Genomic DNA, 11,985 nt, shown 5'->3' with positions numbered 1-11,985 from the left:
TATTATCTATTTATTAGAGAATCTATTGGAGAAGGGTTGCCCACATCCAGTCAGCAGGGCAGGTAAATAAAAACTGATGGAGAAGGGGAGAGGAATCTAAATGGAATAAACGAAAAGAATGTTGACTCCTGCCTTGCAGTTGGAGCATGGGGTAAAACCCAAAGGTAGTGGATTGTTCCACCTGCCATATCCAGAATAGATTTAAACATTTTTACTTTTGGATGGTGAATCTTTTTTTTTTAAACAGTTGATGTAGATAAATATTTTCTGTAGCTAATTTAGCCCTCATTTGCTTTGGACATCAGTAAAAGATTTGAGGCAAAACCAGTAACTAACTTGTAGTTCTCCTTCCCACCATCCACCAGGATTCTTCTTCCTGATAAGTATTAGTTGACCGGGAGCAAGTGTAAGCTGCTCTGGACCTGTTGCTGTGTATGAAGCAATAACTTGAGCAATCTCTGTCAAACGAAAAAAAATATTTTCATCAATCTAGACTCTGAAAAGTAACAGTATTCATTAAATTTAACATACATTTATTGTGCTTTCATTTATTATACTAAGACAGTGTTCATTTTATGCACAATTTTCTAATAGATGCCAAGTGTGGTTTAGACAAAATGTTGATCTATACTTGCCCCCTGTTCCCTGGCTTATCAAGAGCTTTTCTCACTCAAGAGCTTTTTGTGCTTTTTTCTTCATGCTGCTCTTCTCAATTTAAAGTACAGTGGTACCCCGGGATACGAATTGACCGCGTTACGAAATTTCCGGGTTACGAAAAAGTTAGATTGGAAAAAACTGTTCCGGGATACGATGTTTTTTTCGGGTTACGAAATTTATTTCGGCGCGAAATTCAAACGCAAAGCGCGGCTAGCGGCTTTCCAGCGCTAACGGAAAGCCTTTTCGGGTTGCGAAATATATCGGGTTACGAACGGAGCGGCGGAACGAATTAATTTCGTAACCCGAGGTAGCACTGTAATAAGAACATTGTACAACACTGACTAGATGTATACTTCCTGATAGCAGGTCATCTCAAGGCCAATTGTTATAGAAGCACTGAGAACACAGTGCTGAAGCAAATAAAAAACCAGCTCAGCACTGTGGGCTCCAAGGATCTTACAGATTGGTCTAAAGATGTGTGAATTCTGCAATATAGGTCTTTAAATTTTTACAAGATAGAGGAAGAAAAGGGAAGGGTAGATCGAAGGTTGCAACTGGTGCTGGGCATGGCCAGAAAATAGCCTGAGACAACAGAAACGTTATTTTGTTTTTGGATTAAAAAAGAAACACCACTCACACAAAAACCAAACAAACCAGGAGCTACAGTAACTACAGTTTCTTGGTAAGCGTGTCCCATCTAGAGAAGCACCCAGAAAGAATGCTAGGCATTGAAATGGGATGTCATATATAGCAGCAGTACGATATTTCCTAAAAACTGATAAAGACACAGACCAATAGACTGACCCTTTAAACAGTTATACTTGTACAATGATAACAGAGAGGGAAGAATAAGAAATATTTTACAACTGTTGATTTCATATCACTCAGAATACAACTCACCAGGTTTCTTCCCCAGGCTTCCTGTTTTTCCAGCAGTTCCAGGCACCTTTAAATAATAATGCAAACATAAGATGTCATTTTGAAGAATAATTTTTGTATAATATTGCCAGATTCTACAAAGCTCTGCAATTAATTATACAAAGAGTTACCAGATAGCAGTTCCCACATACCACGGCAAGCTTCTTTGAAAACTTAAAACGTGTTTCAAAAGTAAGCTGTGATATAGTAGGATGCCCTGCAGTTCAAAGAAACAGAAGCAAAAATCTTAAGCTTGTGCCCAATTTTAGCTCCTTATTTCTGGCCAAGGTGTTTTCCTATGCAACATTTTAACATTTTGTATTTGAGAGGCCATTAAAACAACACAACACCCTCATGGTTATAGTTAAGAGCTGCTCATTCTCTGCTAAAATAAAACATGTCAAGTTGTGAATCCTGGCAATCCAAATTTTCTAGCAAATGCACTTATATCCATTGTGCAAATTTAAGGCAAACCTGTGCAATTTTATTCTGGACTTTTTGCTATTTTACATTCAGGTTTCTATTCTGACCTTCAGCAATAGGAACCACCAACATATAAGGCACATCTGTGGGAACCAATGTGTTACTTACATGTAGAAGTGACAGACGTATACACAAAGCATTTTTTTACAGACAGAGGATTGCTACACATCCCAATCTATATGTGTGACACATGCTAATCCTCTCACAGATGTTCCTTGCATGTGGGAACTTTGTAAATCTGGCCAAGTCACATTTAACATACATGCATTTAAGGATTCTGAAAGTCAAACATACAAGAGCAATTTTATAGTATTACAGAAACTTAAATCTTTCTCTCTTTTAACTGTGCTCTCTAAAATTAGACTGTACATATTTTATTTGAGTGAAGGCTGTATTTCAAATTATCACACAGCAACTGAATCATCTTAAAATTAGTTATTCTGCACAAGTATTTTGTATTTGCCACAGCAGTGACTTAAACAAATTCAGTGTGATAAATATTAAAGGACTACATTTTGGAAAAGAGTACTGGTCCCTGATCAGAGTGACATCACTGGTGCTTTGTAAACACCAAGGGATTTTCAAATTCACAGGTATTTTTGACATAACAGAGTAACTGTTCCACTTAAGCACAATACACTGTTTTTCAAGCAGTATGTTAAATGTGTATTTCCTTGACTTAACACTAATAAATAAAACAACAGCAATAGCAATGTCTGAACCAACATCTGTGATCAGTAATGGACTGAATGAGGGCAAACAAACTGAAACTTAATCCAGACAAGTAAGGCGCTCTTGGTCAGTTGAAAAAGGTAGATCAGAGAACAGGGACTCTGCCTGTGCTGGATGTGGTTACACTTCCTGAAATCTCAGGCTTGCAGCTTGGGTGTTCTCCTGGACTCAACTCTGTGCATGGATGCCCAGATTCCAACAGTGCTCAAAGTGCATTTGCACAGTTAAAACTAGTGAACCAGCTGTACCCGTTCCTTGAGATGTCAGATCTGGCTACAGTGACAGCCTTGATTACATCCCATTTGGACTACTATAACATACTATATGTGGGGCTGCCTTTGGATAGTGTTTGAAAACTGCAGCAGGCAGGTCCAAAAGGCTGTGGCCAGAAGGTTAACTAGGGTGAGTTATAGAGAGCTTATAACTCCCCTTTTAATCAGCTTCTTTGGCAACTGTTTCATTTCTGAGCACAATTCGAAGTGCTGATCATGACCTATATGGCTTAGGTCCATACTATTTGAAACACCATATCTTACTATATGAATCTGCCAGAAATCTAAGCTCTTCAGGGGAAGGATTTTTCTCAGCCTTGCCACTATCACACAAGTTGGTTAAGGACACGAAACAGAGGACATGAGTTGGTTGAGGACATGAGAGAGAGCTTTCTCAGTAGCTGCTCCCACCCTCTGGAACTCTCTTCCGCAGGTGGCTAGGCTATCCCTGTTCCTGTTTTCCTGTTGCCAGAAGGCAAAGACTTTCATTTCCAAGAGGCTTTTAATATGTAATGGTGCCCAGGAAGGCTTCTTATTGGGGTGTTTGCTTTGCTATCTTTTAAATATTTTCATATTTTTAAGGAATTTACATTTTTGACTGTTATATTTTATATGGCATTTTAATTACACTTTAAAATTATACTATTTAGTTGTTGTTGTTTTTAAACATCTTTTGTGAGCTGCCTTGGGTCCAATTTGGGAGAAAGGTGGCAAACAAGCAAACCATCCCGACTGGGCTATACGCAACCCACAGAAGCAAAGACTGCTTTTGAAATTGTCCAGGTCAACATTTCTGTTCCTCCCCATCCATTCAGTTTAAGGTCATCAATTTAAAATCCTCTACTATGGTACAGGAGAGAAAAGGAGACTGTAAACAAAGATTGTCATCCTGTATTGCAGTTATATGTTTATATCCTAGAGTTACAGATAGATATCTACTCTGTATGCAGATATGCTATGTATTCACGATTGTGGCACTATGCCCTAATTGTAAATACTTCAAAGAACCCACCTTAAGCTTGAGGGAGCTGCTCTGAACAATGGTGGTTTGCAGTGCAGGCAAGTGAGACACTTTAGGATAGTGCAGCTAGCCCTTCCCTACTTCTGAATTATGGTGTGACAAGCTTTCTGCTACTTGAGTCATTTGCAACTATGTTTATGTAGTTACAAATGTAAAGCAGGATCTGGGTTATTGTTTTGTTAGGAACATGGATGTGTACACACTTTACCTCAGAATCTTTGAGTCTAACATAGTTAGATGGAAATACTCCTGATTTATCTCCCAACATTCCTGTCCACCAGTCTCCATCCTTCTTGGTCACAAGAATTAAATCGCCTTGCTGAAATGTTAAGTCCCCTTGTTCTGAGCTTTCATATGTGTACATGGCAATATATTCTAGAAGGTGGAAATCAGAAAATATGTGTTAACAATGAGCCAAAATAGAAACTGTATTTTATGAAAGGAAGATAATTTAATGGAATATAGGTTTTCCTTTCATTTTTCATAGCAGCACCATCTGTTCTCACAAATGAACGTCAAGGCAATCCTAAAATGAAAGAAGTCCCACCTAAGGAGGAGGGCATTTTCTGATGTTCTTGGTACAATATTTAATTTACTGCAATGTTCTCATGTCAGAAAATTTGCTAGGTGAGTGGATAGCAATGTGATCAACAGCCTCCAGTAATTGCCTGTTTTGGGGAAACATGTGTTTGGCCCTCCTCAAAAAATCTAGGGAATGGGTGACAATGGATGGATGAAGCACACTAGAGTCCTGTGGTGAGCCAAAGCACCACCAAAACCCCACTTGCTGGTCACCTTTGCGCTAGATGGTACAGTGACTAGCAATCCAAGGAGCCAATTTTAATTGATGACAGTTTCAGTGATACTGAAAGCTAGAGATATTTTGGTTTTATTATTCATGATTTATACAGAATAGAAATTAAAGATGATCTGTGTTCTTAGAACAAATGGTGGATTTTGTTTCATTCATTAATTTGCATAAATTAAAATCTCAACACAAAAAAGGAAAGGCATAGTTTCATTTATTCCACTGTACATTCTTTCCCTTCTTATGATGTATACACACAATTTAGGTAAATGCTTTATAATTTTAGTTAGTTGAATGGTGGATGATTAAATCCACAAAACGCATTAGCATTTAAACAAGTGACTCTATTTCAGTATCTATTTTAAAATCAGGAAATTCCTTGTGAGAACATGAAGTTCAGCAGCTTGCTTTTCTATTCATTTCATGAAGTGGGCAGCCCCATGGGTACAAAAGAGTATGCACATATGGTGCTCCTTTCTCTATTAAAAAGGAATAGCAAAAGTACATTTTCAGATGTTCTCATTATAACATGAGAAGGCCTAAATCAGGAATGGGGCGAACTGCCACCCATAGGCTACATGAGACCATCCATCTTCAAGGCCTACACTGCTGGGCTCTGGCCCCATCAAAACTCCACACCCTAGAAATAATTGCCCCAAGTGAACAATATATATTTTGCTGTTATAAGCGGCCATTTTGCCCTATTCCCCACCACTACTTCTTTTATGTCTATGGAGCATTTCTTAAAAATGAAAGTGACTGACTGGTTACTTTTAATTTTTTTTTGAGGGCGGGGAGGAAGCCCACATAGGCTGATGGGCAAATAGGACTAAATGCCCAATCATACTCCCCCATATGGTACCACTGGTCATTTTCCAGACTTTTTAGCCAAGGGAGTTGGTATGGGGGTGGAATGACAGATGGGCAGGTGAGGCCCTCTGAGGCCCCAGGACAGAAGTTACCCATGGGCCTCTAGAAGCTGTCCACTTATGGCCTCTATGAAGCAGCCAGCTTGATTTTCCTCCAATTTGCTTTAACAGAAGAATAAAATATATTTTTAAAAAGTCTCATCTTTATCATCTCCAGAGACACGCTTGGCAGTGGTAATCTGGGAGGGCTCTTTTTATTTTATTTAAAAAAATTTCATTAAAAATTTTATAAAATAAAAAATACAGTTAACAAACACAAACACTTTATATTACAGAGGGTTTCCTTCCACAAACAATCCCCCCTTTAAGGTTTTAGTACAAGTAACTTCCTCCTCCCCTTGAGTGACCTACACAAAACAATAAAATGTCAACATTGATTCTTCATGTACAATAATATCATTTCCTAGGATTTATTCTCAATAAGCTTATTCTACATAGTCCTTTTACTGATATTTGGCATTTTCTTAAGTTTAATAATCTCTGACGTTGTTGAAGTTGTCTTTATTTTTCTTTCTTTGCTTTCTTCTTTGTTTTTATTTTTGTCTGCTTGTCATTGATTTGGTGATTTTTCTTAACTGTCTAATCTATATCTATGGAGAATGGGTTGCCTCTGACCAGATGGCAAGGCAGCAATTAAAACTAACAGAGAAGGCGGTTAGGAGACACAACAGAAAAAAAACCCTGAAAACATTATTGACTCCTGCTTCATGGATGGCATATGGGACTAAATCCAAGAGAAGTGGATTGCTTCCCTGTCATCCCGAGAATGTATAATTCCTCCATAATTTTCAAAACAAAAATGGCAAGAGACAATACAGCCTGGCCTCCATCATTTGTGGGGATAGGGGCACAAGACCTCCATGAAAGTGGAAAAACATGAATAGGCATGGCCTATGGTGCCTCAGGGCTAGTGTCACCCAGTGTTTGTGTGTGTGTGTGGGGGGGCGATGGCAGGGGGTCACCCACTTGCTTAGCAGGCTGCCTGCCCAGGGCTCCCAGGTGGTGGCTAGGCAAGTGAGACAATGGAAGGGAGGAGGAGGAGCATGCACGTGCCCTTCCTGACTGCTCTGTCCTAGGCTCCCCCTTCCAGGGGGAAAGCCTGAGATTGAGGAAGAGGAGGAACATGTGTGCCCTTCCTGGCTGCTCCATCCTGGGATTTTTCCTCAAGTTAAAAGGCCAGGAATGGAGAAGGAGCACACACGCACCCTTCCTTGCTGCTCTGTCCTAGAGGGGAGACCAGAATAGAGGAGGAGGAGAACATGCATCCTTCCCAGCTGTGCAGGGGGCTGAAGCATGGTTCTCCTTCAGACACAGGCAAACTCACAAATAATCAAATCCACGAGGGCTGACTGTATATGTTTTTAACTGAAATGAAATTTAGCAGTTACACAAACTCAGAAAATGCAGCACCCCACCAGCATATTAAAATAGCCTCTATATCTTCTACAATATAATAAAAGCCATATGATGACCACTTAATTGATTAAACAGACAGATCAAATGTCCAGGAATTAACTCTTTTAGAACATGGCCACACAACTCAAAAAACTCACAAAAAACTAAAGAACAAATTATAATTCACCAAGCTTAGATCTTAGAACTACATCTAGTTCATATCCAAAACCCTTGATCTCCTCCTTAATGTGTGACAGAAGGAAAGGAAAGGGAGGCATATTGTACTCATAATCACAAATCAATGTTTAGCACACCATGTCCAAACCTAGGCCATTCAGATGTCAAATTGAAACAGTGATATTGTCTATAACAGTTTGACAACAGTATTTATTCAAAACTACACTGCATTCAAACACATCCAGTATTACTCAATGACTTAATGCTATTTGTTTTTGTTTGGCAGATTCTCTAACATTCTTACCTTCTCCTGAAACAGCAGGTTTTGCAACTGGTGATGTTCTCTTTAGATTAGCAGGACTCTCAGAAGATCCAGAATCCATGCTTAAAAAAACAAGTGAAAATGTCTTTTCAAAATGAACTCTTTTGTCACCATGTCAGTTTAGAATACAGAATACAATCATTCAAGTAACAATGTTAGTAATAATACATTTTATTTTGGCTTTGATTATAAGTCTTTATATTACTTCCATACTGTACTAAAAGGCACCAGATCCACTCATACAAACACACAGCACTGTCCAAATAAAAGTTTTTTAGCCATGATTCTTTTCAAATATTACAGAAAAGGTCTTGTAGCAAAAATAAGAACAGTACCTTGTGGATTTCCTTATAGGACCAGAAATAAGCTTCACGTATGATTTAGGAAACCAGCCCTTTTGTCCTTGAACTTCTCCAAACCACCACATGTCTTGTTGTTCTAACACAGTGATAATATCATTCTTGTTGAAATTAAGATGGTTGTCCTTCTTGGCTCGCCAAGGATATAAAGCCTGTGCTTGAAGTCCCTCAACTTTTTCACCCTGATTGGATATACAGAAGATGAAAGAAACATTAATTTGGCTAACACTAACAGCATGCAGTAACTGTACTTGCCGTATAAGACAACCTCCTTGTCATACCAAATAAAATTAAAAACCAGCTACGTGTGCCGGTTCCCCAGGCCTCTGCTGAGGCCTGCAAAGCCTGCCTCATATGCAGGCAGCGCCCTGACCTACTATACACCGAGTTAAGGGGGTCTGGCGCCCACACGCGCCACTTTGAGGGGCCTCCGGAGGCCTGGAAGCCGGCAGTTGACTGTGCACACACGCAGGCTTCAAGGGGCCTCTGGAGGCCTGGAAAGTAGGAGGAGGTCAGCAGCAAATGCGCTGGGCTGCAAGGCTCCCTTGTGACCTCTGTGGCCAGGTTTAACCCAGCGTATAAGATGACCCCCAACTTTTGACACAATTTTAGAGGGTTAAAAAGTCGTCTTATACGCCAGAAAATACGGTATATAGCAAGACCACATAATAACTGTCTACTGTGAATTTTTCAATGCTAATTATTGTACAAGCAGGACTTCTTAAATTGTTAATTGACTCTGTCTTGCCCATGCTTATAAAATAAGGCAAACAGTCTGTGTGGCTTTTTTCTTACCTTTAATTAGTTAATTCTTTAAGTGACAGTATTGTAAAATAACAGATTGACATTTTTAGCAAAAAACAAAAACCTTACAGCCATACCATAGTACTTTTGCTTAAAAACAGCTACTCACCTGACCCAAGACGGGAGAAGGAGATGATCCAGTAACAGTAGCTGGAGTGAAGGCAGATCTTTGCCTCAGCTGCCCTGTGCTAGGAACAGTAAGTGAAGGTTGAGCTGCCCAAGCATCCCAGTTATCAGTCTCTTGTTTATCACTAGTACTTGTTGGCCATCTGGAAAAAGAAGGCAGATACAATTGATTCAGTGACAAATTCCCTTCCCCTTTTACTTCTTGACTGAGATACTGGATCATGCCTCAGATTCTACTGCAACATATTTATACCTGCCTCATCTCCCACAGCTATTGCAAGACCCCCAAATCAAAAAGGAGGAGATATGGAAGTTCACATATGAAATGTACATTTCTGAGTGAACAAATTTTTGTTTTGTCTTCAATCAAGTTAGAAACTCTGAAAACAACTATGACCACAACTATTTTCTTTGTTACTTTGTAGTTAACAAGGAATTTTTTTTGTTTCCAAATTTTTTTTACTCAATGGTTTTTCTTTTTAATATTTGTAATCCCAGTAGTCTTTTAAAGCCTGTATTCCATTGTATAAGATTAGAAAAAGGTTTTACTAAAATGATCTTTAAATTCATGTTTCAGACTGGTTTTTGAACATAGGAACTTCTGAGAATTCATTTGCTAGGATGAACCAATTTGGTTATACCTCTGAAACTCCCCAAATAACTAAGCATCAGCACAGATGGTTCAAAACTACTTGTAGCAAGGCTGCTTTGAACTATCTGGATTATCCTGCTTTACAGTTATAAAGAAGAAAGAAGGAAAAACTGAACCCCAATGAAACCGTACGTTGAACTGAAGTCTGCCCAGTTGTTGGCAGTGGTACTTGAATCTGTAGGAACAGGCGGTGGCAATGGTGTTGTAGGGGTTTCACGCAATGAAACTTTAGGTACAGCTGTTATATCAGTTACTGGCTTTAGAGAGTTTGAAGTTTCACTTTCAGAAATTTTCTCTGCATAGTTTGCAGGAAACCATCCTGTTTTTCCCTTCAGTTCACCTCCAAGCCACCCAGGCTCTCCAGTCTGACTTTCATCCACCTGTATAAACAATTCACAAATTAATCTAGAATGTTAAAAAAAGTTACATTCTACATATTTTTGCTACCATTTGAAAGTTATGAAGCAATGTTCGTACTCTGTGTACAGTTTATTCAGTGATATTATAGTTATGTTAATGAAATTTAAGTATGGTGTACTGATTATGGCAGAATGCTTTGATAAATTCTAACATCAGTTAAAGCAGACACTCTAAGAAACCTGTTACTGGCCTGAAGCTATCAGTTCCAGTACTGTTTCAGAGTTACCGATTTAAAGGAAATTATCCAAATAATTCTCTATCATCCCAAAGATAGAAGACACAATGGTCCAATTCAGACATAATGATAGCCAGAATTCTTTATCATTCTGTCCTATTGGAAATTATGTCAGTGGCTAAACAAAACAGGAAGTATCCAAACTAGAATTCTTGACTCATGACTCTCCTAACAAACCAGAAAGAGAAATGAAGGGTTGCTCTTAGCTTTTGTCTTAAAAATTCAACAGCAGCAGTGACCACTTGTAAAATATCAGTCTTTCAGCCTGAAATACAGAGCCTACAAACTAATCCATCCAAGATGTTTACTAATAAAAAATATTGTTGAAAGCTTTAGACTCTCTTTTACACACACACACACACACAAGCCTGTTGTTCACTGACATTTGGAAGTGCTCGTAATTACTATTACAGTGGTCCTTTGCCTTACGCAGGGATCTGTTCTGGACCCTGCCGTGTAAGGCAAGTTCTGCCTATGCTCAAGTCCCATTAAGGATAATGGGGCTCGTGCACATGGCGGTGTGGCGGTGTGAGTGTGCACCATTCATTAAATGGCATGGGGTGCCCATGTATGACATGGGCGCACTGTATTGGTTGTCACTATAGATCAGGGGTAGGCAACCTTTTTGAGCCGGGGGCCGGGTTGCTGTCCCTCAAACAACTGGGGGGCCGAAGCCAAAAAATAAATAATTAAATAATTTTTTAAAAAAATAAAATTAAATATATAAATAAACCAGGACAAATGTAGGACAAAATTTTCAAATGGAAGACACTTTTTTTTAAAAAATGGAGGACACGTGAAAAAATTTGCTGATTTTTTAAAAAATGTTAATATAAATGCATGTTTCTGAGGCTTCTATAGACAATTGTCCCCCAAAGGCCCCGGTGGCAATCGGCGTTAGGACCGGGCTGGGGCCGGTCCCAAGGCCTTGCCGGGCCGCATCCGGCCCACGGGCCGCAGGTTGCCTACCCCTGCTATAGATGGATGCAGCAACAGCTTTTCTATGCAGGCAGGCTTTTTAAAATCATGCTAGCCTGGTTTTATGGGGGGGAGGTGTTTTAGATTACATTGTTAAACTTTTCTATGTTTAAAATTTTAACTTTGTAGCATTTTAATTAGTTTATTTTAATTGTATTTTCAAATTTGTTTTCATGTGTTTTTATATTGTGAGCCATCTTGGGTCCCTTTTGGGAGAAAGACGACATAGAAATAAAATAAAATAAAATAAACAGAACAGCTGTCCTTCTGGGACATCCAACCAATAGTTTCTTTCCCAATAACAACCAGGATAATAATTATTAGGGCAGCTGGGGCAGGGGAAGAACCATATGGCAAAAAAGAGAAAATAATCCCCAATCTGTCCTAACACACAAAAAAGCCCATTCACTAAAACAATCACATGAGTAAAACAATCCCATGTGGCTTGCATGAAAGAATCCTGTACAGTACATATTTAGTCAGAAGATAGTACATATTTAGTCAGCGTCCGGTGTGCCTCCACACCGGACGCTGCCGCCGCCGCTGACGTCGCTGGACTGCACCCCCTTCGCCGGGCGGCCTCCTCCCGGTGGTTTTGGAGGTGCGCATCTGCGCACCGCCCCGGGAGTGCCGCCCCTGGACTTGGGGAAACATCCCCTTTGAGACCGGGACAGTCTGGCCTTGGCGTTTGGCGGCC

General features: G+C 39.5%; 1 protein-coding gene across 4 annotated transcripts in view; it reads right to left on the bottom strand.

Annotated features, from left to right (window-relative positions):
* The window catches only part of ITSN1 (intersectin 1), a 106,523-nt gene that overhangs the window by 40,807 nt on the left and 53,731 nt on the right, over positions 1–11,985 (bottom strand). For all 4 annotated transcript variants that reach the window (XM_042456443.1, XM_042456444.1, XM_042456446.1 and 1 more), the window contains 7 exons: positions 9,788–10,035; positions 8,987–9,146; positions 8,050–8,255; positions 7,697–7,776; positions 4,292–4,458; positions 1,558–1,603; positions 337–458 (listed from right to left, as the gene is read on the bottom strand). In XM_042456443.1, coding sequence (XP_042312377.1) covers positions 337–458; positions 1,558–1,603; positions 4,292–4,458; positions 7,697–7,776; positions 8,050–8,255; positions 8,987–9,146; positions 9,788–10,035 — 1,029 coding nt within the window. The remainder of the gene's footprint in view (positions 1–336; positions 459–1,557; positions 1,604–4,291; positions 4,459–7,696; positions 7,777–8,049; positions 8,256–8,986; positions 9,147–9,787; positions 10,036–11,985) is intronic.

The sequence above is a fragment of the Sceloporus undulatus genome, chromosome 3, assembly GCF_019175285.1.
Source record: "Sceloporus undulatus isolate JIND9_A2432 ecotype Alabama chromosome 3, SceUnd_v1.1, whole genome shotgun sequence".
Classification (NCBI taxonomy): Eukaryota; Metazoa; Chordata; class Lepidosauria; order Squamata; family Phrynosomatidae; genus Sceloporus; species Sceloporus undulatus.
Note: the sequence above shows the minus strand (reverse complement) of the source record. Positions and strands in the feature narration are given on the sequence as shown.